The sequence below is a fragment of the Oreochromis niloticus genome, linkage group LG7 (assembly GCF_001858045.2).
Source record: "Oreochromis niloticus isolate F11D_XX linkage group LG7, O_niloticus_UMD_NMBU, whole genome shotgun sequence".
In the NCBI taxonomy this organism is placed as follows: domain Eukaryota; kingdom Metazoa; phylum Chordata; class Actinopteri; order Cichliformes; family Cichlidae; genus Oreochromis; species Oreochromis niloticus.
This window is the reverse complement of record NC_031972.2, coordinates 34,701,865-34,724,037: the sequence shown is the minus strand read 5'-3', so window position 1 is coordinate 34,724,037 and position 22,173 is coordinate 34,701,865. Positions and strand designations below refer to the sequence as shown.

The 22,173-nt window shown below is 41.3% G+C and overlaps 2 protein-coding genes across 3 annotated transcripts; one reads left to right on the top strand and one right to left on the bottom strand.

Moving 5' to 3' along the window:
• Positions 1-435: 435 nt before the first annotated feature.
• fpgs (folylpolyglutamate synthase) lies at positions 436-13,167 on the bottom strand. Of its 2 annotated transcripts, none has more exons than XM_005470546.4 (15): positions 12,916-13,167; positions 9,176-9,304; positions 9,025-9,078; positions 7,141-7,205; positions 6,721-6,835; positions 6,073-6,150; positions 5,835-5,896; positions 4,431-4,533; positions 4,268-4,345; positions 4,041-4,188; positions 3,302-3,388; positions 3,074-3,224; positions 2,865-2,940; positions 2,680-2,746; positions 436-1,596 (listed from the first exon to the last, which is right to left on the bottom strand). In XM_005470546.4, the coding sequence occupies exons 1-15, from the start codon at positions 13,150-13,152 to the stop codon at positions 1,220-1,222; spliced, it is 1,827 nt and encodes a 608-aa protein (XP_005470603.2). In that variant the 5' UTR covers positions 13,153-13,167; the 3' UTR covers positions 436-1,219. The 2 variants fall into 2 exon arrangements, with proteins under 2 accessions (XP_005470603.2, XP_003440209.3); XM_003440161.5 differs by having other exon boundaries at positions 3,302-3,385.
• Positions 13,168-15,879: 2,712 nt separating this feature from the next.
• cdk9 (cyclin-dependent kinase 9 (CDC2-related kinase)) lies at positions 15,880-19,958 on the top strand. The gene is made up of 8 exons (XM_003440162.4): positions 15,880-16,034; positions 16,173-16,286; positions 17,965-18,046; positions 18,136-18,226; positions 18,307-18,473; positions 18,562-18,733; positions 18,818-18,966; positions 19,053-19,958. The coding sequence occupies exons 1-8, from the start codon at positions 15,994-15,996 to the stop codon at positions 19,416-19,418; spliced, it is 1,182 nt and encodes a 393-aa protein (XP_003440210.1). The 5' UTR covers positions 15,880-15,993; the 3' UTR covers positions 19,419-19,958.
• The last annotated feature ends 2,215 nt before the right edge of the window (positions 19,959-22,173 follow it).

Below are 22,173 nucleotides of genomic sequence, written 5' to 3'. Positions count from 1 at the left end.
AAACCATGCAAAATATGATTTTATGCCATTTTTCAAGTCTTAAACTTTTGATCTCTCTCTATATATATCTATACAGTTTTGTGTGCATTGAGGTGTTTTCATGGTGATTTATTGCTTTCTTTCAGTGAATGGTTTTTAAAAATAAAAGAAAACCCTCTAGTACTCCAGTTCTAACAATTGCACTAATTCTTCAGTGAAGGTAAAGACGTTCCTGCTCAGTGCAGCAAGCTGGTCTAGTTCATCCTGTTAAACTGTGTATGCGGGGGGGGGTGGCTTACTCTGTTAAAGTCACTACACATCACTGATGTATAGATTATATTGACAAATCTTGCATACAGTATAAAGTGGTCCTGTTCTTTGGAATGAGCTACCTGCTGACTTCAGATCAGTTAATTGTGTGTGTATGTATTAATAATACGAGACGGCTCACAGGTGTTGTTTTGTAACCATTTTTATTGTAGATCACACTGCGGAGACGTGGACTGTGTCTGTAAAACATTTCCCATCAGCAGGACCAAGAAGGACACCAAAGTTTTAAACCATGGTTGGCACAACGTCTCCATAAACTAACCGGCTCAGTTTTTAGAGATGTGAGCGGACTCCATCATAGAGCTTCCACAGGTGAAACTTAAAACAGTGATGTTCATTTTGTGCTCATAAAAGTCAGAGTCTGAACGGATATGGCTGAAGGTCTTAACCTTTTAGCTTTAAATACACCGACTGCATGCATCACAGTCGGATCATGAAGTTAAATTAAGGCCCATTTAAATAAGACGTAGAAACATAACACTGATTTTAAACTCGTGAATCCATCTGATACCAGATTTATACATTTACAAAGGAGGCCACATGTACGGAGCACACTGTGCAACCAAAGTGACACAATAAAGAAAACGTGCAAATATTTCTCAACTTTTAAAGATCTCTGAAATGTGATAATTAAACGTTCCCAACAGGGTCAGAAACAATTAATGCAGTTTAAATCATTCCGTTTGACCAGCTCAGCTCTTTGTAGCTTCTACAGCTCATGTAAACACATCCGGCTTCAAGTAAGACACTCTGGAGCGTCTGCGCTATAAGGCTCAGGGTGAAGCTAGAGCTGCCTCGGTCCTCATAATTAGCTGTCAGAGAAACAAATCCCCAAGTCTGAAATGTTAAAAGCATGAAAAACCTTCTGTCCAGGTAAGTTTCCCACAGTAGTGTCAACATGTACAAATGGTCACTTAGAGGAAGCTGGGTCCAGGTGTTTGAGAGCTCCTCCCACCAGGTGGAGGCTTCCGGTGATGAGGACGTGGATCTCGGCGGCCTCACGGAGGGGAGCGGCTTTGGCCGTGACACTCTGTTTAACCGCCAACGTCGTCTTGGCCGGGTCGGCCAGCACAGAGTCTCTGCCCTGCGTGATCCACTGGAGGGCGCTGAGGATGCACGGGAACACCAAGGTGTCCCCTCTGTGCTCAGGTAAACGAGGAAGACTGTCCTGGATCAGCAACTGGGTGCCTTTGTCGTCACCCAGCCGGTTATGAAGTCGCCAGCTCCTCTCGTTGTCCAAGCAGCGTGTCAGCATGTTCTCCACGGACACGTTGAAGTTCTGCTGGTCTGAGAAGGAAACAACAAGTCTGATAAATTCCTGTGGTATTGAAATCTGCAGGAAGAGGTTAAGACTAAATTCTTGCTCCTGCCCTTACCGAACTCTTCCTACACCTGAGTTTTGTTTTTTTTTCCCCCTGAGACTGGCCCACGTTCGCTGCCAGCAGCCTCCACAGAGTCCCACAAGCCAACTAAGACTCACCTCAACAGCTTCTTTTATCTCTGGCATCTGGCAATAGGTGTGGAACATGGGTCACTCAATGTCCCACTCAGTTTCCTGGACTGAGACACTCCCAGTGCATCCTCACTATAGCATGTGATTACACCAGGCCTGTCCAGCATCATGTCCCACTACCTGATCTAACAGCACCACCAGCTCGGCTCCTGTTTTCACCCGACTGTTCTAGACATGTGAGGTTTGATTGAGAGTTGAACTAGTGTGTCCTGCTGTTCTTTTGGACACCTTGATCCTTGAACATCATGTTTATTATTGACAAACTGCATGCACAGGCTGTCCCTCCTGATCGCGCCGTGTTAAGTTTTATTCCCACTGTGCAGGTGAACATTAACCCTCTCCCCCTTGAAAGCCGACTGGGAGTAATCTTGAAGCCCTTTCCTGAATAGAGTAGTTTCTATTATATTTCAAGCTGCTTATGAACAAAATGACTGGACGTGCATCACAAGTTAGTGGGGCTGGTCTCTGCCTATGAAGCTACACTCGGAACAACCCGGACACTATCCTAAAGGTTCTTAAACCACGTCTTTATTGATATATAGTGAGGTGTCACAGATCGTCATTAAGGGTACCGAGTGGCCGTCAAATGTCATTTTTAATAGACTGCTGCCACAGATGACTGTTCCCATGTGACTTGCTCTCGTTCAGTTTTCATGGGTTAAGGCCCAGTTGCCGTGCGTACCTCCATGCTGGGACTCTGGGATCCCTGGTCTGGGTCAGGTTTCTAGGATTCTTGTTTCTTTAAGTTAATTTCTACAGTTTTAATGTTTTTTTGTTTTGTTTTTTTAAATATACTGTGAATGGAAGAAGTTTCTTTATTCTCCTTTCAGAAATTCTATCCCATTCAGAGTACTCACCTGCGTTACAGGAAGCAATGGCTTCAGTGATGTTTGGGCAAAAGACAGCGAAGTCAAAGTGACACGTCTGAGGAAAAAATAAAGAAATTTAAAAAAAAGAAAACAGTAAAAAGGGCAGAAGAATTATTTATAGGGGTCAGTTCCTCTCTACATGAACGTCTGCGTATTAAAGTAGCTGTACTCACCACCAGCAGTTTCAGCATGGCAGCCGAGTCTCTCTCTCCTGTTGCGTTGAACAGCAGCACTCTGGCTACAGCTCCACTAAAACAAACATGTTGAGGCATCAAATCAGCATGTGAAGTACAAACGTTTATGGTGAAACACTTCCAGGGTTTAAAGAGGGCGTGGCTGTCTGATGTGGTCTTTGGCATGGAGTTTAACAAGTCTTGCTCACCTGGCGCTCCTCTCGTGCTGAGCTGCAGTCTCTCTGAACCACTGAACGCAGGCCTGCATGCTGCGCATGGTGTGAGCTCCATCCAGGAAGTAAGTCACCTCTCCATGCTTCAGGGTCTGGGTCCTGCCGGGCCACTGAGCATCTGCCAGCCCTGAGGACAAACACACAGTTACCTCACTGGATGACAATCTGGTTGTAATGGCAGCTGACTGTCCCAGCAGGACTCACCTTTAACCATGATGGGGCTGGGACTGAACGCAGGCGCCTGAAGTGTACCGTTGTTTTCAACAGTGGTGATGGGAAAGCTGTGATCTGCTGAGAGAGGACAGGTTTCTATTAACGCTCTCATCACCTAGCCCCTCCACCCTAAAGAAAGTCCCGTTTGCAACAAGCCATGAAGGGAGCACAGCAAACAAATGGAAGCAGGAATTTTTTGACCTACTTCCAAATGCTGTGTGTGGTGGGTACATAACACTGCATCTGAACCTGAACACACCATCTCCTCTGTGAAGCATGATGGAGGCAGTGTCATGCTGTGGGGATGTCACAGCAGGGATAGGGGAGATGATGTGAAGATAGATGGAGCTAAAATACAGGCAGGACCTTTACATCTGGGTCCTGTAAGTTATATACTGTGGATCTCATCATGCAAACCTGTCCTCACCCTGTGAACCTCAAGTTCCCCCTTCATCCTTGTCAGTTTTATTCAGAGACTTTTCCAACTTCTTTAGCAACTTTTTTTGAAAGCACAACAGACATCAGCTACTTTCTGCCACAGGAACACTGCTCTTCAGTGAGTGACAGCAGCACAATTTGATGTCAGCTGCCTCACGGTAAACAATGTAGACTAACCTTCTCTCACTGATTTTACATTTAAAAAACACAAAACAAATCACAGTTCAGCTACATGGTTACGAGGCTCGGGCAGTATTCAATATTAGGATTTTTGTATAAACGTTATTCACACCTGGTAGGCATCTCCTCTGGAGCCAGGTGTGACTCAGCTGGAGGGCGAGGGAGGCGTTGGAGCGTTGGTGCTGCCCTGCAAGGCCCAGGTGCAAAGGTCCACAGTCCGGTTGGTAGTCCTCGAGCTGTGGACACACCCACAGTGGGCACTGTGACAACAGTTAGAGCATGTTAGATAAAACTGAAGCTTAATTTTAGTGTGTGATGTGACTGAAAGAGGACTCTTACTCCGATCTCTTTGGCCCGCTCCTTGAGCACGGGCATGGCGCCCTCTGGCTGTCTGACGGTGAAGCCGGGGACTCCGGGCTGCAAACACAATAATGCAGAGTTACCAACATAATAAACAGAAACTAAAAAGAAATAACGGGTTGAAGCTGAACCACAGACACACCTTGAAGATGCCTCCTTTCTGCCAGGCGATCTTCTCGATGGTGTCTCCAAGAATCTGAGTGTGATCTATGCCGAGAGAGGAGATGCCACACACCCACGGCCTCCTGTGGAACCACACAGGACGAGAAACGCTGGTTAAAAGCGCTGCAAACTTTTTCAAGAGACTATAAAGTGTTTTTTATTCTAGCTCATGAAAAATGGACTGTAAAAGTAATGCTAAATATAAACAAATGAAAAAGAAGTCTAACTGTATAAGTGAAGGCTAGCCTACTTTTTGCCCCCAATTTTGCTCCAAGTCTTTCTAAGGTCTGTGGAACTCACTTCCTTTAGATTAGAACTCAAATTGCAAGCGATCACGTGTTATTTTACCTTCAGGCTCACTGCACTGTTGTTCAGTTCTAATGAACCAAACGCACAAAATGCACTTCTTGTCAGAAGCATATTATCTGCATGACTGCACACACTCCTATAGTCAGCAGAGCACAGTTCTACCAGGAGATGTGTGTGTTGCAGAGGCTTCCTGATGGTGGAATATTTTAGTAATTCATGGACAAATCTGTCGATTTTTTTGTATTATTGTTATTTTCCTTCTCTGAACACTAACTGTATCCTACTACAAAGAACCTCAATGTATGAAACAGAAGCCACTGAAAACAAAAATGAAACAAGATGCATATATCCGAAATTATTCTCTGGAGCACCGCAAGTGGATTAATTTATCTGCAGAAATAGAAACCCCAATCCCCCACAGACTCGCACGTTTTCATAAAAATTTTCCAAATAAAATCGAAACAATGACGTCACCCACCGTTTTGTGATAACATAATTAACTACAAGGTAGCCATGTTCTTTGTTAGATAATTGCATTAAAATCCTCCAAAAGGCATAAACAGCACAACCATGTTTTCTTTTTTTTTTGTTTTTAAACAGCGCATTGTGTTCTGCATCCTGATTGTCTAGTCGAGTATTCATTCTATTATAATGGACTTTTTTTCTACGAAGGTTTGAACTTTGAGAGTGTTAAACAAGAGAGAAAAGTGTGAACATGTTTATGCTTGTGTGAGAAAATTGTATGAAGTGTGTCGTGAGGGGTTTTATAGCCTTAAATCATCTATAATAATTGTAAAAAAATTAAGTTGGCTACTTTGTGAATTTCACATATCGTGGGTTATTTTTAGAACGCAACTCCCACGATAAAAGAGGAACCACTGTATGAGACATATTCCTTTCTATCAAAGATACACGCCAGTGCGCACAATCAGAGCCATGGCACCACATGCTAATGTTTATTTACCATGAGCCTGGCAGTGGGCCCATTTTACAAGTGCTCAGTTTGTGCTAGAAATAAAAACTCCCTGTGGCCTGAATGATACTCTTGTAAGAGTTTCATTGAAAAAAATCTCACCTTATGATGTTGGTGCAGTCGTACGCGCCGCCTATGCCAACTTCAATCACAGCTAAATCCACCTGAGCAAAGAGAAGAGTTACTTAGATCCAAAGAAAACACCAGGAGTAAATCTGAGATCAGAGCTTTAAACTTCACGCACTGACAAAAGAAACTGCACAGGTGTCTGCATTTAAGGCACATTAATACCACTTAAGTGAGGAATTAAAAAAAAAAAAAAGCCTGCCTCTGAAGTTACCTTCTCTTGGAGGAAGACATGGAAGGCCAAGATGGTGAGGAAGCGGAAATACGCCGGCATCGTCCCTCCGTGGGCATCCTTTGGAGATCGAAGACAGAAAGACTAAGACTGCCTGATTACAGCCAAAAGATAATAAAATGAACTTTCTGATCCATAATTCTAATCTTGGCTATGTAATGCAGTTATTGCACAGAACACAATATCCTATGTTGTTGTTGTTGTTGTTGTTGTTGTTGTTGTTGTTGTTGTTGTTGTTGTTGTTATTATTATTATTATTATTATTAATAATAAACATCTATAATAACCTTGGCAGGAATCAGCAGATGGAAAAAAAACTTATCTGAATTAAGAACTGGAGTTTTGAAACAAGCAAAAATAAAACGGACAAAATTAAATAAAATAAATAAAACTGCTTTTGTGATTCTGTGGGAAACCCTGCAGCTGCGTGCATTAAAGGGTCGAACTGAGGGGGCAGTAACGTGACCGACACGTGCTGCCCGTCACATGAGGCTCACGCTCATCCTGACGTGAGGAGCCTCGTTTTAAAACCAACTCAATTACAACCTGTGACACTGATTACACACAAACACGCACACTTCATTCCCGAGTAGGGTCAGTGACTGTCTGCGCTCCCGTTTTCAGACCCACCTTTGTTTCATCGAGTCGCCCGTAAACCTGCCAGAAGTATTTAGTGAAGAGGTCTTTTCCGATTGGCTGTCCGTTGATCCGAATCCTCTCCCTGACCTGCACCAGATGTGGAGAGCTGCACACAAACGCACAGGTTCAGACACACAAACACTTCAACACAACCAGTCAAACTAACATTACACACCTTTAAATCCTGCACCCACCTGCACCATCAATACGGCCTGATCACATTTTAAAGAGCTTCAGAGGATCAGTTCAGGAGGGAAAGGGCAGTGATCCTTCACGGCTAATTAAGGATTTTATTGTTTATTAAATCTTGTGTGTACGTCCCAGCTGAATCTTGTGCATCACATCTTTAATCTTACATGGTGGATGCTTTAAGTCAAATCCCTGACAAAATAAGAATAACACTTAGATTACCTGTAAAATCCTGTGCGGAAGCCATAATTTCTTAAAATCTGCTCTGTGAACGCGCACGTCGAGCCCTGAAAGACAAAACAGTCATTGCTGGGTTTTTCCATCGGGACAGAACAGCACTTTGTTGTAAATTTCCTCTAAAATAAATAAATAAATGAAAAGTGAAGTCCGAAAGCACCCTCGACTGAGCTGGTTAATGAATACACATTTGCCAACATGTTTGTTTGACCTTCTGCTCTCAAGTTACACAACGAGAGCTCGGTGCTGACAGGACAGATGACAGCGAGGTTAAACAGAGTCCCACACATCACTACAAACCCTACAAAGATCTGCAGGGCTGGATGGGACTCGCACTGTCAGTAAACCTTTGGCATCACATCCTGTTGGTAACGTGTGTGCAGACAGATGAGGCCTGCTTATGCTCATGAATTCAGAGTTTTAGACTCAGGAAATGTACCAAAAACACCAGAAACATCTGAATGACAGAGCAAAATTCCCTGAACGGAGAAAGCAATCCAGGAAATTTATGAAATTGTGTCCCTCACCTTCTCTGTGAGTCAGGAAATATTAAAATGTTACAAACTGATCACTTTTACTATGTTTTCCTGCTAAAAATCAAACTTTTTACTTATAGTTTACTATAAGTAAAAAGTTATACTTAAATTAATTAAACCCTAATTAAAACTGGAAGGCCAATATTTAAATTTTGTTTTTGTATTTAGAAAAACCTCCTTTTATGTTATTCTGACTTGCTGAATTTACACTTTTTACTTAAATTTAAGTCAACTCTGTAAAACAGCCGTCCCCAACCTTTTTTGCGCCACGGACCGGCTTAATGTCAGACAATATTTTCACGGTCCGGCCTTTAAGGTGCCGCGGATACAACAAATACAACAAAATAAAATGATAGCACCAAGACAAAAACTGTGGTATTTTGTAAATAATAATAATAATAATAATAATAATAATAATAATATTATTATTATTATTATTATTATTATTATTATTATTATTATTATTATTATCATCATCTTATTAATAAACACAAATTCACTGTGTAATTATGTAAGTTTATTGTAACTTATCAGCGTTCTCCTGAAATGCGCCAACAACACTGAGAGTAACATCCTCCTCTCTGCCGCTTAATGCTCTCTGGTTGCTATGGTAACGTGTAACTTTTTTTTTCAAAATAAGACACAGAACTATAACACAGGAAAAGACCCAGGGGAGACCAAGTTAATGATAAAAGCCCTAAAAAACACATTTCACACCTGTACCCATTAGGTTTTACAGGGGACTTAATATCATGCAACTTAATCATGTTTAATTTTTGTTTACATTTTTTATTGTATTCTTTTTTAGTTACATGAATTTATATTGTATTTACATATATTTTATTGCATTTATTTTTTAAAGTTTAACATTGTAAGTTGTTCCATTTCATTTTTTCCATAAATTATAAATACTGACATGATCTTTTTGCACAAATTCTATATTATTTTTTTCCATAGCATTTTATAATATTGAGCTCCTGGACCTTACTTCATCCATTTAAATTTGTCTATAATTTTTTTTTTTTTTTTTTTTTTTTTTTTTTTTTTTTTTTTTTTTTTTTTTTTTTAACAATAGAGGGTTATTTCCCCCCCATTGTTAGACATATTTTATAGAGTTCCTTTTAAGATAAGTCCAATTACAGGGTGTGTTTGTACAGGACTGCCTCTTTATATCAGACCTAAATCTGATTTCAAGATATGACTGAGTATTGAGTGACACTGATATACAAGAACAATAAAACATAGCTCTAAAGAAATACTCCTCTTTATACAGTTATGTAACCTTTTCTGTTTTTGACATCCCCCCCCCCAAAAAAGTGCCACATCAACTCACCTTGCCCTTTGTTCCTGTCACGTGAATGATATTGAGATGGTCGAGTTCGTCCACCTTTGACACACACAGACACACACATCAGATAAGACTGAAGGCCGTATCTACTGTAACACTGTAATTCTCAATGTTTTCTCCGCCCTGATTGGCTCACCGCGAGGCCGGCTCGCTCCAGGAAGGCTCTCATGGCGTTCAGCTGCAGCTGAGGATTGCTGCGCTCTCGTCGTACCTGCTCCAAGGCGCTGGCATTTGTCTGCAACGTGTTCAGAGTGCAAATGGCGTCCTGAGGTGAAAGAAAAATGTTTAAAGATGTAATCACAGTAATCTGCAGGAAAGAGTTTCTGAATGACAGGATGAGGATCAGTCTGACCTAAAGAGTGGCAGATGCTTTGTTTCCTCTGCACATGTCAGAAGATAAAAAAATAAATAAAAAAAATGACACTTTCCCACAAGCAGAGCTAAGAAATCTTTCATGCGGAGATGGTCAGTGAGTCAGAGGTATAAACAGCTGCCCAACAACACCCGTGAGGCAAACCGGCTGAGACCAACTATCACTGATGAGCTTTTAACATTAAAATGCCAACAAATGTCTTTCAAATCACCTGTGTGGACAGAAAAGTGAGATTTTTAGCTGCTGCCATGAACTCCAGTACAGAAAGATTAATTACAATACATAAATCAGGTTGATTTCTTCTGAACTTTGCTGCAGCTCTCAGCAGCTCTTCTGTCACTCTGTAACAGAGATACCTGCAACATGTGGGGGTGTGGGCGGGGTCTAATGCTTAGCTCATGCTCCACTGTAGACAGTAGTTGGTGTAGTGTAAAGCTACTTCTTCACAGGTCTTCACAAGTCCACATGGTTAATGTCTGATGATGAAATTTACATCACTCTGGCCCTAGAGGACTCATGAACATGGAAATTACAAGGATCAAAACATGGCCACAGTATCATTTATTCTATATTATTAGAGATTAAACTAGTCATGTGTAGTTAGTCCTCGTCAACCCCGAAGGGACATAATGCATCAAGCCACCCGTCTTCATCTGGACAACATGTTCATTCATTCCCATCCTGTCACATGGGATGGGAATGAAGAGTCAGCTTCAAACTGTCCACTCCATGAGATTCACGTGTCTAACAACTCATTCATTCCTTTAATCAGAGCTGGAGAGTTTTCTGACATCATTTCAAATTTCTTTGTCTTTAGAGATAAATGTTTGCTTTGATCAGGAATCAATGCAGGAATCTATGAAATAATCAGACCTGAAAGCAGAATTGATGACAGCTTCAGTATCCAAATCTTATCAGTTAAACTTTGGGAGTTAAAATTTCAGGAATGCATTAATGTCAGTGTGAGTCCTCACAGGTGAGTCCCTCCCCCTACACACAGAGTGGAGCAGGCAGCAGCCACTCTAATGATTAAAGAAAATAAAGCATTCAGAACTTTCTTTCCAAGCTCCTTACATTATGAGAGCTGAATGACTTCAATCTCAGCGCCGAGCTAACTCAAGACCCCAACAACTAAACAGCCAAGTTTAAGGCCAATCGGATGAACTGTTATTGAGATATGCAAATAAAAACAAGCACAGATTTCTCAAATTACAACTGAGACGTCATATTAACATTGCGAAACTTCAGCATGTATCCGAAATCCCATTTACCTAATTCCTCTGTATCAGAGTTCGAACACTCAATTAAAAAAAACAAACAAAAAAAAAAAGCCAAAAAAAAAAAAAAAAAAAAAAGCCAGTACTTTTAAAAGATAGTGATTCACAGCATGAAAAACATCTCAAGCCTTCCACTTTAAAAACAATAAATATAAATCACAGACACAGAAATGAAAAAAAAAAACCCAAACAAACAAAAAAGGAAAAAACGCCAGCAGAAATGCTGGAAATTAAGCAGAATAAAGTCTTACAGCTCACCATTGCAGTTATGCTGTCCTGTCTTTATCCATGGTTAGATCACTGCCTCTAGTTTAATAATGCTTGATCACCTTTTATAGCAGGTATGCACCCATCCACCTCCAACACAAACACATTTATGTCTCCAACCACTGCTTTCTTTGAAAAGCTTTCACTCCATGTCATTTCCCTGCCTCACAGACGCCGCATTCCTTTTTCACTTCTGCATGCAAATGAACTGTTCTCCTGGCCATAGTCCGAAACACAGGCGCTGTGAAAAGTAGGTGTGGAGGAGTTCTGACAACTTAAAGCAACAAGAGGTAAAGACAGATTAAGACGAAGGAGGAAATGTTTAAAAACAGCCACAGGAGACCGTTAACCTTTCAAAAAAAGAGCTACCAGACACCCTTCAATACCACCACCAGGTGGGTGTCTCCTACAACTCAGGTGTGCTGTTGTGTTTTCTGAAAAAACAAAAACAACAAACAACAACAACATCATCATCAACAAAAACAACAAACAACAACAACATCATCATCAACAAAAACACAACAGGTGTGAATCCCAGGGAGCTGAGTCCAGCAATAGATCAGGAATGTAAAGAGAAATCTTGTGTTTAGCTGCAGGTATGGGTGTAATCTTAGTGGTTACAGGCTTCTGGGTAAAAGGTGATAGAAAACATTTTTAATTACAAAACATGAACTCCACCTTTGTATGAATCAGAGTGGTTTGGTCCACACTCATTCATGCAAAAAAAAAAAAGGATATGAAGTCATAGCAGTCATTTCTTCATATTCTGTTAAATTTTTTTGTAAAAATTTTATATAGGGTTTTACTTCATAGCAGCACACATCTGGAAACATCTGAAGTGTCCAAATTATTTAAATCTGCAGAGGGCAACTACAAAAAGTATACTTAAGTTTATTTGTTTAATAAAAAATGATTTTTTTTAGCAGTTATTTCTGTAGAATTATGACAGATTGTGTCTAAAAATAATCTACATATTGAGACCAATAAAGAAGTGGCTTAAACCTTGTTTAATCGCCACCAGGTTCCGACTCCTCTGGTTCTCTATAAACCAGCATTAATTGATTTGTGACTGCAGTGAACACATTCCTGATCAGTTCACTGGGCCAATCAGGAGTTTAAAGTCTTACATAAGAAAATGTGGCGTTTATTTTATGAATTATGGTCATTATTACAGTCACAGTGGAGCCTAAAGCAGGATATGCGCCTCGTCAATCATAAACCAAAGAGCAGGCAGTCTGATCCACCCTGAGCCTGCCGGGTTTCATAACAACACCAAGAGGTCAATGGACAGCTACTTCCATCTTTCACATACAGTCTACAGTTGAAACAGACTCAGAAAATCCTGAAAGATAATTTTGCTGCAGTGACAATAAACTCATTCATTGAGTCTCTTTAATATCTGGCCGAAGGAAATCCATGATGGACGCCAAGTGTAAAATTTCATGTTCCAAATGCTCGTGAAAGCAGCAGCAAGAGGAGATAAAAAGGGTCTTATCTCCTCAATTTTGCATAGAGTGGAGGTCAGACTACGGACAGCTCTGACAGTCCCAGCTCTGAAACTGCGGAAAACTCACATTAACATTACAGGAAACAGCAAAAACACCTGAGTTCATCCAGGAAAAGGTCAGGTGAGCCTGGCACGAGTCAAACTAACAGAAATAACATGGCTACACAGAAATACCACAGCACGTGCCAGCGCAGACTTTTAGCCACTGACACTGATAGTCTCATCGCGACCTGTTAATAGCTGTCCAAGCTAACGTGTAACAGCAGATTCCGGGCAGCCTGCAGCTAACTGCCCTCCTCCCCCTGCTGCCAAAGCGCGCTCCTGTCAGCCATGTTTCCATTAAACTCCAAACAGCCCAAAAACTACCTCCAAACTTTCGGAAACAGCCTCGCTGCTCAGTTAGCTAGCTCGTTAGCCGCTGGAGCACGAGCGGCGGCGGTCACGGAGCGTACCTGATACTCCATTCCCGGGATGTGAGGAGCCGTCTCGGTGCTGTAGTGCCGGCACGAAAGACCCGCCAAACTGAGCGCCCGGTCCCGCCGTGCGAGCCGCGCGGCGATGCCCGAGCCCCGCCGCAGCATGCGCGACATGCACAGCATCATGAAGCGTGAAGCTGTTCCAGGAAGGGGACACCAAATATGGAAGGCTCGTTTTTCAAGCGTAATGACGTCAGAACACGCCCCCGTCATTTTTACTTATTTATAAAAAAAAACGTGAAAACGCAAACAAATAAAAAACACGAACAATAATAAACAATAAATAAGCTTTTCTTAAAAAGAAAATATAAAGTAAGCGTGTTCGATAAGGCCAGGGGGGGCATAATCGGCTGACAGTCTCCAATCCGACCTACTCTACGGTTTTGGAAAATATGAATGTGAAAAGAACAAAACCGTAAGTAATAATAATAATGAGCAAATAAAATATATAATTTTAACGGAAGTGAGCAGAATGGACAGGATTAGAAATGAGTACATCAGAGGGACAGCTTAGATTGAGTTGTTTAGAAACAAAGTTATAGAGGCAAGGATGAGATGGGTTGGAAATGTGCACAGGAGGGAGAGTGACTATATTGGACAAAGGATGATGAAGATGGAACTCCCAGGCAGGAGGAAAAGAGGAAGACTACAGATGAGGGCCATGGATGTGGTGAAGGATAGTAGGTAGGTACAGGGTGAGATGGAGGAAGATGATCCGCTGAGAATCTTGGTTGGAGTTATTTAGTATATAATATATTATATTATTATTATATATTATACGCAATAATATGCTTATAATAAATCATTATAACACTATTAATTTTGATAAATGTTTTCATTTGTTTGTTTGTTTGTTTGTTTGTTTGTTTTTGGCACGGTTGTATCTACAGATTATAAATGGCATGCTTTCATTTTTAGCTGTGGAAATTTTCAGAACGACCTGAGATTAGATCAGTATCAGTATTTTTTTCCTTAAATTAGTTTGATATATGTTTTCATTATGACACATAATCATTATTTATTAATTTACATGAGCATTTTTGCTGCTTTGCGGTCGTCAGAATGTCTTGGTTTGTATTTTCACGTTTATTAATTTATCAATCAGTCCGGTTTGGTGCGGAGAGCGCCCCCATGTGGTGGTAAACTAGTAAGCAAGGAGACCCAAATTTGTACTGTATCTTGACTCATAGTTTTGATCAAACGTTTACAGTTATGTCGGTTTTCTAAGATTTTACCCTTAAATTCAGGGCTAAACCCTGGTGAACAGTAATTCACTGCCTTTCTTTAAAAAAGGAATTGGAAGGTCAAAAACAGGTTTTCAGGGGGATCCTTTGGATAATTTGTCTCTGTTTTGTCTGCTAGAAGTAACTTTCAGGTCATAAAAGCTTTTAAAAAAAACTTTAGATCATTTTGGGGTAAAGCATTTGTTTTAGATCTGGTTAGAAGCACAAACTTTGATCCATTACTACACACATTTTCTCTTTGCTGGGCAGCACTAAACTCATCAGTAGTTGAGATTGTTAACATCTTAAAAATTAGTACCAGTCATTACATCACTCCTCAGGATCCCCCTTTCTTATTTAGGTTTGATGGGATTACGAAATAATCTTGTTTACATACTGCAGAGGCTGGCTGATGATGGGTGGGGTCGGGAGAACCTAAAATCCTGTTTATTATTATGCACTTAACCTCCAGCTCTACTTCAGTACGGTATTTAACAGCCTCATTTTCCTCCATTATCACCTGTGCACAGTCGGTTTGATAAAATACTTTGTGTATTTTCTCTGGTGATTCAGAAACTGGGTAATGAAGCTTTTAGCTCTCAAGAAGACCTGGGACCGTCATTTAAGTTTGAAATGGGATAATAAAAGAGTGGGGAAGGATATTTAGAAACATTCAAATACTTTCCAGTGATGCGAGGGATAATTTCTTCACTTTAAGATTGTGCATTGCTTTTATTGGACACCATACAGATTATGTATGATACTACTGTAAAAATCCTGAGTCTTTTGTACATATGCCATCATTTTGTAATAAAATTCAGGAGTTTGGGACTACAATATATGAAAATATTTGCTTGTTTTGCTGTTTTCCCTGGGAGGTAAGACAGAAATATACTAAGGATCTTACCTAAAAGACTGATCTGACAGTGAAAACTAAAAAACTAATTATTTAGTTTTTCAAATCTGATGATTGGTGCTGGGAGAAGGGGAAGAAGGTGGCTTCCATTTTTGTTGTAAAACAAATGTTATAAATGTTGTAAAACAAATGTTTTAGAACAAACATGTTGAAGTTTTCATTCTCCTCAATGTGCACAGCACAGTCTAGAAATGGCAAACTGTTGTCCTTTGTGTCTTCCCTGGTGAACTGTGGTGTTTTTATCCACAGAGTTGATGTGAACAGTGAAGGATTCGTTCGTTGGTTTTGATTAGTGGTTAAAAACATAAAGTTCAACACACACTCAGAAAAAAACTGGTTAATCCCAAAAACAAAACTCCTAAACACAAATTTAACAATGTAGTATAGGCTAGTGTAGTGAGGAATGCTCAAACCCCTACATTGGAGAGACCAAACAGCCACGCATAAACGCATGGCACAACAGAGAAGAGCCACCTCGATGGGACAAACTCAGCTCCATCTGCATCTAAAGGACAAAGGTCACTCTTTCGAGGATGCCAATGTTCACATTTTGGACAGAGAAGACAGATGGTTTGAAAGAGGAGTGAAAGAAGCCATCTATGTCCACTGTGAACGACCATCTTTGAACAGAGGCGGTGGTTTACGACACCAACTGTCTGCCATCTATAATCCAGTTTTGAGATCCATTCCCAGACGCCTTAAGTATTTTTCATTTGTTTTGATTTATTGTCGCTTCTTTTGGGATTATTTTAGCTTTTTGCCCATTTGTATTTGATTTTGGGTACAATAAATTTAAAAATAAAAAAAGAATAACTAAAGCCCGCCCCCGGATCAGTGGGCGGGGCGTCGCTGAGCTCTAGAGGTGACGCCGTGCGCAGACGCTCCACACGTAACTGCGTCGCGGAGTTGGACAAGATGCAGCGGGACAAGACAAGCAACGCCACCGGGGCTGAAAAGTAAGACTAAATCTATTTACTTTTCAATTTAACAAACGGGTTTGCTTTAGTTTGTTTCACCTGCATTTGAGGCGCGTTCTGTGCAAGCCTTGTTTGATGTAACCACTTTAAAGTCTCGTGAATTTTCCTTTTGTCCAGGCCCGATCGGGAGGCCGCCATCATGTCGAAGTACTACGACGGAGTGGAGTTCCCTTTCTGTGACGAGTTCTCCAAGTACGAGAAAATGGCCAAGATCGGACAAGGAACCTTTGGGTGAGTAGTACACAGCAGGCTGGTTGTCTGACTAAATCTTTAACTGCTTTGCGAATTCCGTATAAACGCCAGCTGTGCTAACTGCTAGCCGCACGGAGTGAATGAAGAGCAAGTAAACAACGGAAGTTCCCTTCCTGTATTAGTCCAGCTGCTTATTAAGGAAGGCATTAGCTGATACCTGTTGTTTCGACATATTTTTTAAAACGTATTTAGTTTGTAAAGTTGCAAAGCTTTCATGGGTTATGGTCTTCTGCTGCGATCAACTGAAACAACAGGGCACAAAGATATGGCACGGGAATAATTTGTGACTGGCTAAATGAGCCACATGCTGAAGACAAACCAGGCTCTATCCATAGAGCACCAAAAAAGACTTTGCGTTCTATTCTCAATGAGGGACAACTCTTCTCCCCTGAGATGGAAGGGAGGCAGCTTGACTTCTGTCCTGATGAGCTGATTCTCCGATGCTGTGCCATGCTTCTGTGGGTGTTTATTCTAGGGCTGGGTATCGTCACCGATTTCTAGAATTGATTCGATTCCGATTCACAAGGTCCGGATTCGATTCGATCCACAGTTCGATTCCAAAAGCTGACACTTGTGAGACTTTATCAGAGGTGTAAGCATCACAGCAGATTCCTTTGTGTCAAAGTAACAGAGCATAAAACACAGAAAAACATGAAGATTTTCCCCGCCTGTCTTTTTATAGCAGATAACCACCTTAAAGATATTCTGCAGTAGAACAAAAACAGAAGAAAACCGTGAATCAACATATCAACATTACCTGATGCGGCTGAAGTGAAGCCGAGCAAAGTTACAGAGGTTCAATTAGAGACACAGCTAAACATTTAGCAATTTTGCATAATTTTAAAAAGTTTAAATTTCTTCAGTATTGAACAGCAGAAATGAGGCTTTCTTGTTGGAAGTCGGTTGAAGAAAAAAACCCCCACACAAACAAAAAACAGCGGCCAACAGCGCTGTACATAACGGTAGACTTGTGCGTAATAAGCAAGCGAATAATGCAGAAAACCGAGATTTTTAGATGGGAAGAGAAGAGATGAAGAGAGCTGTGCATGAAGTGCCATTTTTGTCGTGGTGGAAGCAAAACAGCAAAAGTAAGAGGGAATTCGTGACGATGTTTATGTGAAGCGTAGTTTGGATCCAGACCCGCCGATGCATCAGAGTCTTTGAGCTGTCGGCTTTCAGCCCAGACGGGGTGTCAGTGTACTTGCCATCGGGTGAGAAAGCGGACATCTCACTGATTCTGATGCGTCGGTGGGTTCGCACTTAGGTTTTTAGCTGTTTGGTGGCTGTCGAAATTCTGTGAGGTTTAACCTGAGATTCTGGCGTTTCGGGTAAAATACATTTAAATTTTTTTTAAATTGATTCAGGATTTTAATGAATCAATATTGTGTTATTCAAGCTAGAATCGATTTTAATTGGGAAATCGATAATCAAAACCCACCCCTAGTGTTTAGTCTGTAAAGGTCTGAGTACTCCTGGCGGCACTGCACCACTTACATGATGTTGTGGATGAAGCAGTTCTTGTCTGAAGTGGACTGAGATCATGTCTACCACACAAATGCCAGCAGTGTTGTTTCTCTACCCTACTATAGGTTAGGCTATATACCATTTGAGTTGAGTAGTTTAAAAAGCCGACTGTCTAAAATTGTCTCTTGTACAGGGAGGTGTTCAAAGCGAAGCACCGACAGACAGGGAAGAAAGTTGCACTGAAGAAAGTGCTGATGGAAAACGAGAAAGAAGGGGTAAGAAACCAGAGTCTTGGCATCATTTAAAATCCAGTGTGCTGAAAGTTGGTGTGGATGATAATGTAGCTGGTTTTCCTCCCCTTTAGTTCCCAATCACAGCTCTGAGAGAGATCAAAATCCTTCAACTGCTCAAGCACGAGAACGTTGTCAATCTGATCGAGATCTGCAGGACCAAAGGTTAGTGTGACACGAGTGCATGTTTTGTGTGGATTTCAGTTTTTTGGGGTCTGTTTTTAATTTTCTGTTCTCCTTTTCAGCCACTCAGTTTAACAGGTACAAAGGCAGCATCTACTTGGTGTTTGACTTCTGTGAGCATGACCTGGCTGGGCTGCTGAGCAATGCCAACGTGAAGTTCACGCTGGCAGAGATCAAGAAGGTGATGCAGATGCTGCTCAATGGGCTGTACTACATCCACAGGAACAAGGTTAGACTCTCAGAGACACAGTGTGTACTTAAACCAAATGAAATTCCACTGTCAGAATATTAATGATGATCTGTTGTTCTTTGCTCAGATCCTTCACAGAGACATGAAGGCAGCTAATGTGCTCATAACCAGAGACGGCGTCCTGAAGCTGGCTGACTTTGGTTTGGCTCGAGCCTTCAGCCTGGCCAAGAACAGCCAGGGGAACCGCTACACTAACCGCGTGGTGACGCTGTGGTACCGACCTCCAGAGCTGCTGTTGGGTAAGGAAAAAAAAAAAGTAAAATATATTTCAAATCTACTCCTGGTGCAGTTTTTTAATTTCTGTGTTATCTTTGTTTTTGCAGGTGAGCGAGACTACGGGCCTCCAATCGACCTGTGGGGGGCTGGCTGCATCATGGCCGAGATGTGGACACGGAGTCCGATCATGCAGGGGAACACGGAGCAGCACCAGCTGACCCTCATCAGCCAGCTCTGCGGCTCCATCACGGCAGAGGTGAGCCTTCATTCTTTCTCTCGCACTCTGTTTGTTCTGTTTCTCAGCTCTGTGTTAACTTAACTAACCCTCTGTTGTCCCATCAGGTGTGGCCCGGTGTAGACAAGAAGTATGAGCTGTACCAGAAGATGGAGCTGCCCAAAGGTCAGAAGAGGAAAGTGAAGGACCGCCTCAAAGCTTACGTCAAAGACCCGTATGCCCTGGACCTCATTGACAAGCTGCTGGTCCTGGACCCGGCACAGCGAATCGACAGTGACGACGCCCTCAACCACGACTTCTTCTGGTCAGACCCGATGCCGTCAGACCTCAAGAACATGCTCTCCACCCACAACACGTCCATGTTTGAGTACCTGGCCCCACCTCGGCGGAGAGGACACATGCCCCAGCAGCAGCCTAATCAGAACCGGAACCCGGCCACCACGAGCCAGACAGAGTTCGACCGCGTGTTTTAAACCAGGTTCTTGACGCTTGGCAGTCCAATTTTCCTTCTAGATGTCTGTGGATTAACTGGGAGCAAATGTTTTCCCCTTGTCCTCACTGCATGTTTGAGGCAAAACTTCTTTTTTTTTTTTTTTTTTTTTTAACAGCTACTCATTTCTCTGTATTACAGAGTTATTTATAAAGACAGTGTTAAAGTTTTATTTAAGACACACTTACAGGATCACTTATTCTTCTGACACAAAGGGACATTTATACCTAAAATAAAGTGTTGTTTTTTTTTTTTTGTTTGTTTTGTTTTTTTTCTTCTTCTTTCTTAAATGTACCTGGCTGCATGTGATCTGACACGTGTGGCCTGACTATACCTTCAGGATGTGAAGAAGTGACTGAAAGACTGCAGTACCTCCAGCAGGGGGCAGCATCATATCGCTGTATATCCTTATACAGCACATGTACATAACTTTTTATACTCCAGCATCGCTGAACAAAAGTGTTTTTGAACTGTCGGTGCCTCGAATGTGAAATTTTGGGTCAATAAAATATTTTAAACACAATCTGATTCCTGACTACCTTTTTAATAATAATGGTTACAGAATACCATACCTGGTTTTTGGTCAGGAGCAGGAGGTTTTTATTGTATTTTATTTTTTTATAAATAACTAATGTTGTCAACCAGCTTTGAAACTAATATCTTATGATACCCAGCAGGAAGCAGGAATTAAATGTCACTTAAAAGAACAATGTGTTACATGGACCCAGGATCGTTACTTTTTTATGCTTAAAAATATGTTAAATGTGTTGTTTCCCTGTGAAAGTTGTGGATATCTCCTTTATTACATGATTTTCTCTTAGATTAATAAGTTTTCTGGTTGCATGAGTGCTCATAAATGAAATTTGAAAAGTGCAGCGGTGTGCAAAAGTTGTCCAATGAGCCAGACTTTCCTTAAACTTTCCTCCAAAGTGCTCTTGTCCAGGCTTTCTAAACTTCTTTCATTGGCTGCTCTTTCACCAAGACGGGCGTCTTAACTTGGGGGATGAACCTGCGTTTTGTCCAAACTTATAAGAAACCCTAAAGTTACAAAATCTTTAGGTACTTGGATAATCGCAGCCTGTCACAGAAACACATCATTTGTGTTTCTGAATTATAAATGCAAAAAAGTACCAACAGATTTTGATCCACCATGTAGAACCATCTGGAAAGCATCTGATTGACAACAGCTTCATTCTTCAGTATGACAGTGATCTGACACACACTGTCAGTGTAGTAAAAACACACCACAGCCTGGATCTCAACGTTACTGAGCGTGAACTTTGCTACGAACTACGTTACAGCATGAAACAATCCTGACAGAGAACAGAAGAAAAGGCAGAAAAGTCCAAGCAAGAGCTTTGAATGTCCTTAAAGAAGCCTGGAGAACTATTCCTGATACCACTTAAAGAAATTACAAAAGCTGCCTCAGAGATCCGGCCGTGTCGAAGAATAAAGGTGCTCATTCACTTTCAAGCTCACAAGAATTGTACAAACAGGCTATAATAAATCGTTGAATCTAGTCCCCATTTCCCAAGCAAAATATAAAGAAATAAGATGCGTCTTCTTCACTTCAGTGACCTACAGCAATCCAGCGAGTCAGAAGCCTGGTGGCAGAAAGTGGGTTTATATAATATAATTTTATAATATAATAATCTATATAATATATATTTTGTAATATAATTTGAAAATGAAATATAATTTAAGAAGTGCTAAATGTATAATCTTATACCTTAATTAACTACATTTGTTTTCAACTGAAAATGTGGTTGATTTGTTTTATGGATGTTCTACATGAAGCCAACAGAGGAAGGCTTTATTAATATGCATGTATATCTGCTGTGTGTTTATGTGAACCCACTCTGGGCTGGTAGTTTCCCTCCCCTCAGCCTAACAGCAGTCTGTGTGCGCTGTCAGAGCAGAGCTTTACAGATGATGGATTGCTCTTTTAGTTCCAGAGCTCATTCCCCGTCACTTCTCCTGAAGAGGAGGGTGTGAAGACAACGCTGACAACAACAACTAACATAAATTAGAAAGCGCTCCAGTGGACAGATGGGCCTCTGACTCCTGCAGCCGCCTGCATGCAAATGGACTCCCGGCTCTCTGCTCCTGCCGCTGCTGCTGATGGTGATGATCTGTATGGATGAGAGGTGGATGGTCTGAGCTGTGCCAGGTTTGAGCCTCATCAGAACTGACTGTGAACTGTTTCCAAAGGCTCTGCACACTGATGTGATGATATTCTGGGTCAGGGGGTGTTTAGAGGCAACTGCCATGTCAGACTGGGATAAATGTCACCTCACATGGAGTCCTCCATGTGACAGGCCTGCTGTTTTTTGGTGTGGCTGTGCTCTGTGGAGTTCATTTAATGTGGAAATACTAATGCATGCTCTGTATTCTCACAGTCTCCAGGTCAGGAACTCATCATCATATGCATTAAGAAAACCGTTCTCCTGTTTTATCTTCTGCAAAATCCCAGAAGAAGCTGCATTCTCTAACAGCCAGCAGGGGGCGAGTACTCTGGTTTCAGCCAAAATCTAATTGTCTATTAAGGAAATTATCTGACCTCAGTAAACACTGTCCAGGCTAGTTTTAAGTCTTACCGAATATAACATGATGCTTATTTTGTAAAATGTGGTCCCATTTAGAGTATAACAGGTGATTTACAGGGTGGTACACACCACCACATGCCAAAGCTGCTTGAAGTTCATTCTGGCTCACTTTACACCCTTGTGAGGTTCACT

What these genes read in the sequence shown, in the direction of transcription:
- fpgs (XM_005470546.4), bottom strand. Translation starts at nt 13,152, where the DNA reads ATGACGGGGGCGTGTTCTGACGTCATTACGCTTGAAAAACGAGCCTTC. An exon ending in AGCGGGCCAAAGAGATCGGA is followed by an intron (nt 4,189 to 4,267) that starts GTAAGAGTCCTC and finishes CTGTTGTCACAG; the next exon opens with TGCCCACTGTGGGTGTGTCC. An exon ending in CATTGCTTCCTGTAACGCAG is followed by an intron (nt 1,597 to 2,679) that starts GTGAGTACTCTG and finishes TTTCCTTCTCAG; the next exon opens with ACCAGCAGAACTTCAACGTG.
- cdk9 (XM_003440162.4), top strand. Translation starts at nt 15,994, where the DNA reads ATGCAGCGGGACAAGACAAGCAACGCCACCGGGGCTGAAAA. An exon ending in TGGAAAACGAGAAAGAAGGG is followed by an intron (nt 18,047 to 18,135) that starts GTAAGAAACCAG and finishes CCTCCCCTTTAG; the next exon opens with TTCCCAATCACAGCTCTGAG. An exon ending in CGAGATCTGCAGGACCAAAG is followed by an intron (nt 18,227 to 18,306) that starts GTTAGTGTGACA and finishes TCTCCTTTTCAG; the next exon opens with CCACTCAGTTTAACAGGTAC.